We start from the raw sequence: 7,291 nt of genomic DNA on the forward strand, positions 1-7,291 counted from the left end.
TATACTCTAAACCTTAGATGAGACGATGAATAATTAATTATACTCAAATCTAGCAATTCTATGGCACCATATTACTGCACATATGGACAGATATTAGGTAAAACTAAAATTCTCTTATTATATCGACCGAGACGATGTCCAGATGAGACGGTTAGTGACGGGACGAAAACTAAGCGGACGAGGCCGAGGATGAACTCATCCCAAACCGTCCCATCCCGAGTCATCCCAGACAATAAAATAAGAGAACTTTGCTTCACAAAATGACCATACATAGCCATATATTTTTATGTTGAGCTGAAACTATACTCAAAACCATATAATGTAGGTAAAATTTGGCCACTTTTGGTTCGTCATCCTGTCTACCGTCTAGGGTCCGGACGGGACGAACTTTCCGTCCCGGACGGTCGCGGCCCGTCCCTTATACTCGCCGTCTGTCCCCCAACCCTCCATTCCCACCATCAGTCTACACTACTCCGCCACCGCGCCGCCGCCGGCGTTGATATCGGTATCGAAAAATGCGATCTTTTTAGTATATATTTAGTTTTTGGAGTGTAATCTTAGCGTAGGAATCGAATCCGCCGCCGGCGTTGATATCGGTATCGAAAAATGCGATATTTTTAGTATATATTTTAGTTGGTGGAATGTAATCTTAGCGTATGAATCGAATCGATCGATCTGATACGGCATTGTAATCTTATCTGATCTGATGTCTGCAGGGATGTAGGATAGCGTGATGCATCGGTTGATCGTGGGCCCGGAAGAATGAAGACGATTTTTGGCAATTTTTTATTGATTAAGTGAAACCCATGGCTGATCTAATCTAGGGTTTATTCGTTTCCGCCATGGAAACAGCATCCGAACCCGAGAATCCCGCTTTGAAATCTTCTCCGGATGAGGGATTGGCTTCTGATGATGTATTATTTGGTGGATTTCATGCATTGGATTTGCAGGAAAGAGATCAAGATGGGAAGAAATGCTCCCAAGTAGCCGCTCAAGACCATGTTGAAGCCAATCTTGTGAGATCTCTGTACATCTCTCCAATGGATGAGAAGAAATTTCAAGCAAGTGAAACTGTGAGCATTGACGGTGGTATCAAGAACACTTTCTCAGAAACAGATGCTCAAGAACATGTTGAACCCAATTTAATGAGAACGGTCAATATATGTCCCACAGATAAGAAGAAATCTCAAGCAATCGCCGCTGAAACCATGGTCTTGCCCACTGATTCTGAGGTGGAGTATGTTTGTGACTCTTCCATCTCCCCAAGTGAAACAGCGAGCATGGATGGTGGTATCAAGAACACAGAGAAGAAACACTCAGAAGTAGCTGCCCAAGAACGTGTCAAAAACATTCTATTGAAAACAATTTACATTCCTCCCATGGATGAGAAGAAATCTCAAGCAAAAGTTGCAGAAACCATTGTTTTTCGCTTTGATTCCGAAGAAAAGGAGTGTGATTGTGGCTCTTCTCTATCTCCAAGTGAAACTTCGAGTTCTAATGGTGGTATCAAGAACACAGAGAAGAAACACTCAGAAGTAGCTGCCCAAGAACGTGTCGAAGAAATTCTCTTGAAAACAAGTTACATCCCTCCCATGGATGAGAAGAAATCTCAAGCAAAAGTCGCAGAAACCATTGTTTTTCGCTTTGATTCTGAAGAAAAGGAGTGTGATTGTGGCTCTTCTCTCTCTCCAAGTGAAACTTCGAGTTCTAATGGTGGTATCAAGAACACAGAAAAGAAACACACAGAAGTATCTGCCCAAGAACATGTTGGAGCGGATCTCATGAGAACAGTATACATCTCTCCTATGGATGAGAAGGATTCTCAAGAAAAAGCCTCAGATGTCGCAGTCTTGCACTTTGATTCTGAGGAAAAGGAGTGTGTTTGTGACTCTTTTCTATCTTCGAGTGAAACTGTGAGTACAATTGGAGTCAAGAACACAGAGAAGAACATAGAAGGGGATTCACCAGAGAGTGCAAAGACCAGTCTGAGCAGGGTGAGTGACAGCAGCGGCTTGAGCGATGAGAGCTGCTGGAGCAGTTTGAATGGGAATTCCAGTAAACCCCACAAAGGAAATGATCCGAGATGGACGGCGATACTAGCGGTGCGAACCCGGGATGGGGCTCTTGGCATGAGCCACTTCAGGCTTCTCAAGCGGCTCGGCTGCGGCGACATCGGTAGCGTGTATCTCTCGGAGCTGAGCGGCACGAGGTGTTACTTTGCCATGAAGGTGATGGACAAGGCGTCGCTGGCAAGCAGGAAGAAGCTGAATAGAGGGCAGACAGAGAGGGAGATCCTCCAGCTTCTGGATCATCCTTTCCTTCCTACATTATATACCCATTTCGAGACTGAGAGATTTTCTTGCTTGGTCATGGAGTTTTGCCCTGGCGGCGATCTCCACAGTCTGCGGCAGCGCCAGCCGGGGAAGTATTTCTCCGAGCCCGCTGCCAGGTATTGCTGAGGTTTTTGTCATTCTTTTGTTAAATTGTTTGATATTTCTTTAAGGTTAACGATTTGATCATTCTTTTGGTTATCTGGTCCCAGCAACGTAGGGGTTTCTATGAATAGTTTCTATAGCTTTATGATGATCTTTTAGGCTTGATCCTTTTTTTTGTTATCCATGAATGACTTGGTGCTTCATTTTGGATAAATTCGGACGGCATTATTTCTGATAGTTACCGTTTTCCCTATTTATAGAATCCAATCGTAATTTACCGGCCTTGGTTGATTTCCCTGGAGGAAAGTGTTCCCTTTTAATCTGTTTTGAGCACAGAGTTCGATAAAGGATCCCTTTGATAAGGCACATGATTCTAGTAATATTAGCGTTTTTATAGTAAAAATGTTTAATTATCTCTATTACGCTGCAAGAGCAAGAAGTAGAACAAGAAAACAAAGGGTCTGTTAAATTGAAATATTCAGTTTTACCAATAAGATATGAAGATTTCCATTTGGAACTGAATAAAGATTTCTTTCATTTATCATATTTTTTTTGGGCTATACTCGTTTGATCATCCACAAATTTAAATAAATGTTCGTTCCAGATTTTCTGCAATATTTCTGGGTTCGTCTGATTTGCCCATTTTGTCCATATTAGCAGCACTTATTTCTGAATTACTGAAGAAACGTGTTCCCTGGAGCTACGCTTCGAATAACCTTTGCCAGAGTTGACTTTCTTGCCGTGCTTTCTCTCATTTTGACTCATGCTGACTTTTGGCTCATTAGAGAGAAAAGTCAACCTTAGACCATGAACTAAATGGGACGACAGTTTTTGTAATTTTTTTTCTGGATGATTCTAGTCTTTGAACTTTTTTCTTTGACTTATTTATTTTCTTATTTTGCTAATACTATTAATTTTGTGTCTTTAGCACCTATTTCATTTTTCATCATGTCTCCTATAAAGAGAAACCTATTTCATATGGATTTGCAATATCGGTCGGCAAGCATTGACTTTCTCTGTCAACTCTCTTTTTTTGGCTGGTGGTTGAATTTTGGCAATGAGAGAGAAAAGTAAGCCTCAAACAATGAACTAAAGTGGGGTTTATGTTTCTTATGGGCAGATTCTATGCTGCCGAAGTGCTCCTGGCTTTAGAGTATCTCCACATGCTGGGGGTCGTCTACAGGGACCTGAAGCCGGAGAACGTCCTCGTCAGAGAGGATGGCCACATCATGCTCTCAGACTTTGACCTCTCCCTGCAATGCTCTGTCTCGCCAACCCTTCTCAAGTCCGCCGTCGCCACTACCGAGCCGGGCAGCGGCGCTGGCCTCTGCATGGACCCGTCCTCCGCTTGCATTCGACCCTCCTGCTTCATGCCCTGGCGAGCAAAGACGAAGAGGGCGAAGAAGACCACCAGCAGCAGCGGTGGTGGTGTGGCCGTCATGCCAGAGCTGGTCGCCGAGCCGACGGGCGCCCGGTCAATGTCCTTCGTCGGCACACACGAGTACCTTGCGCCAGAGATCATCAAGGGCGAAGGCCACGGAAGCGCAGTCGACTGGTGGACCTTTGGCATCTTCCTGCACGAGCTGCTCTACGGGAGGACACCATTCAAGGGGTCTGGAAACAGAGCAACGCTGTTCAATGTCATCGGGCAGCAGCTGCGGTTCCCAGATTCGCCGACGACGAGCTTCTCCGGGAGGGATCTGATCAGGGCGTTGCTAGTGAAGGAACCGCAGCATCGGCTGGGTGTGAAGCGAGGGGCTGCAGAGATCAAGCAGCACCCGTTCTTTGATGGGGTCAATTGGGCACTCATCAGGTGCAGTACTCCGCCAGAGATACCCCGTGCCGTAGAGCCAGAACCCTCACCCATGAAGATACCGATGGCCGTTGCTGCCGCCCCTAATGAGGCGAGGAACGGCGGCAAGTACCTTGACTTTGAGTTCTTCTAGCCACCACAAACATCTCTCTCTCTCTATCCTCTTTGTATTTGCATGCCACTGCTTCAATGAGTTATCAGCATGACCCTGATCCTCTCTCTCTCTATCCTTTATTCAAAAAAATGACCCTGATCCTGTGATTGGATCTGTTAACTTTAAGCCATCAATCATTGAAATATCAAGCCTAGCAATGAGAGTAAAATGAAAATACAAAAAGACAAGCAACAAATAAATAAAGAAACCCTACGCTAAATTTGGGTAATTTTGATTTCAATTGTGTATTGGGTGAATCAACAACATAGAAAAAGTTGGATTTAAACTCCCAACACAAGTAGATATGGTATGTGTAATATATGTTTTACAAAAGATAGAATGAGGGCACAAAATAATTCTTAATAGTATCAACTCATTAAGAATTGATATTTTGACAGGGACCCGAAGGCAAACAATTCATTTGTCACATGGGTTAATTGTACATGGTTCATTCTTTTGCCGATTTTAATCATAATTGCTTGATATGGTTTTCCTTCAATAATATCAGGGAACTTATTTATGATGTTTTTATGAGGAGATGGTTAGGTTTTGTTTAAAAGTTGGTAACATAAAATTAAAGATATGATATTAAATGGCAGAAATCATGTTTCAATGAAGTACCTTTTTAATAACATGGCAACCAGAGTACACATTTTAATTTAAGAAGAGGAATAACATGTGAAGAAGTTGTAAAAGAAAGGCTATTTGCATTTTAATGGAATCCTTGATAGAAGGCCTATAAAAGATCCATCAAAACATATGAGAGAGACATAGTAAATAGGCAAATGTATCCCCCATTACAACGCCAAAAATATTGACATCCCTAAGTTAGATGGCACATGTACCCTAATCTGGAGAATTTTACTGAGGGTATCTGATAATTTTTTAGAGTTCATGAATAGGAATAATTTATGGGGTCTGGGAGTAGAACTAGAAAAAACATGCTAAATATTTTATTTTGGGTGTATAAAATATGTGAATCATTTATAAGTGATCCTCAAGGTATAATGTTAATGTTATTTGTTCGTTGTAAGAGGATGGAGTCAATATTTGTAAATGGAAACCTCAAATACAGAAAATAAGAGTCTCGAGTTTCCATTGTATGAGAACAAGAATTTGTAGGAAAATACCATTCCAATATTTACTTTTCAATCTTTTTCTATGATAAAAAATGGCTCTTCCAAAATATGCCTCTTCCAAAATAGACGAAATGGTGGGTATATATCATTGCCTCCTTGATGGCGATTATGATGGTTTATTTTTCTATTTTAAAACGACCTGATAAAGATGTGTTTCTCTATTTTACCTTACTTTTAGAAACTGGCGCTGAAACATTCTACAGTCCATCAAATGCAGCATTGTGTAATAGATAATCACCTTATGAAGATAGAGAAGATTTACCTGTTTCCATAAAAGGCTACTTGGATTGATATTAAATTAAATTATCAATCTTTATTATTTAAATCAAAACTGTATGCACACAATTTTAGCCTCTGGAATACCCAATACAAGCGAATATTTCAGTGATATAAATTGGACTCTAGATTCTGGATGGGTAATGGACTGTGCTAAAAAATTCTCTATTGAAACAATTAATGTAATTTTTTGTTTATAAAAAAGGACTACAGTATTGTGCATGAATTCTGTAATTATCACAATTATGAGAAGTGATTTTGATTAGAGCTTAATGAGAGAAAAAAAGTTATTCTACCAGAAAATTTAGCCACTCAGGCTACATTCAACATATTATTTTATAACATCTTTATAATACACTGTAATTATTTGAATCTGAGTAGGATTTGAATTAGGTAGACCTGACTCTGTTGCTGTGGCAAGATAACACTAGTAGATTTATAATAATCAGTATTACTTTATGGCATATATCTGAATGATCCATAAAGTTGTATTGAATATTCTGATGTAAAAACTCTTTGATCATTATGATCTCAAGAGTTTGATATCTAGTAGAGGGGCATGTCCACTAAATTTTAGTGAGGATTCTGATGTAAAAACCTTTTGATCATGAGGATCCCAAGATAAACATCTCTATTAATGAGCATGTCATCTACACAATAATGTTAGCTAACAATGATTATAGAAGGACTACTTATATAGAAATATAAATCAAGTTCATACATGCGAAAATATGCTTCAATTATGGAAATTTATCATGTGCTCATTTAGGTTTATTTTTTATTACTTATCCCTCACCCTCAATTTCTAAGTAGGCAGACATATATACTAGGGAAGATCAAAATAATACTGCTTAAATTACTTGGAGAAAAACACATCAAGATACGCCACTAAACATACAAAACAAAAAATACATTTATTTGGATGGAACCCATGCTTTGAAGACCAATCATACCTTCGAACTCTTGAGGTTTGGAATGTGGTTCTCCCATAATATCAATAGATAAAATTTCCATATCTCCAAATCTCAAATGTGATTCACCTCAGAAACCTTACATATGCTTGAACATTATCTAATGATTGATGGATATTATGTGACCGTCAAGCCAATCACACCACCATGTTTATTTAAGTTCATTGAATAAAATATTATATTTATTATTATTCTAGTTTGATGTTTATGATGAAATCCATGAATACGTGCAATGACATAGTGAATTATGATGAGATCATAGTACAGTGATCACCAGTCTTTAAACATGTATTCTAAATATTCCTATTCGATGGATAGTCATGATGGACACATCCGAATAAAATAGCACTAACTGATCCTACTTTTATGATAAGTATAGCTGATCATGTGGCTATTAGTGTGGCAAAACTAAGGACATATAGTGGGTGCTCTTAGGAGAAAGAGTTCATTGAATTGATCCATATGAATCCCTGAATGGTATTATACTTAAATGGGCATTATAT

At 39.6% G+C, this 7,291-nt stretch overlaps 1 protein-coding gene across 2 annotated transcripts; it reads left to right on the forward strand.

Moving 5' to 3' along the window:
• Window positions 1–389: 389 nt before the first annotated feature.
• Window positions 390–4,460, forward strand: LOC144711786 (serine/threonine-protein kinase D6PKL1-like). 2 transcript variants are annotated; one of them, XM_078585839.1, is made up of 3 exons: window positions 390–505; window positions 717–2,449; window positions 3,556–4,460. In XM_078585839.1, exons 2-3 carry the CDS (start codon window positions 843–845, stop codon window positions 4,379–4,381), a joined length of 2,433 nt encoding a protein of 810 aa, XP_078441965.1. In that variant the 5' UTR covers window positions 390–505; window positions 717–842; the 3' UTR covers window positions 4,382–4,460. The 2 variants fall into 2 exon arrangements, with proteins under 2 accessions (XP_078441965.1, XP_078441966.1); XM_078585840.1 differs by having other exon boundaries at window positions 450–596.
• Window positions 4,461–7,291: the final 2,831 nt, after the last annotated feature.

The sequence above is a fragment of the Wolffia australiana genome, chromosome 14, assembly GCF_029677425.1.
Source record: "Wolffia australiana isolate 7733 chromosome 14, ASM2967742v1".
NCBI lineage: Eukaryota > Viridiplantae > Streptophyta > Magnoliopsida > Alismatales > Araceae > Wolffia > Wolffia australiana.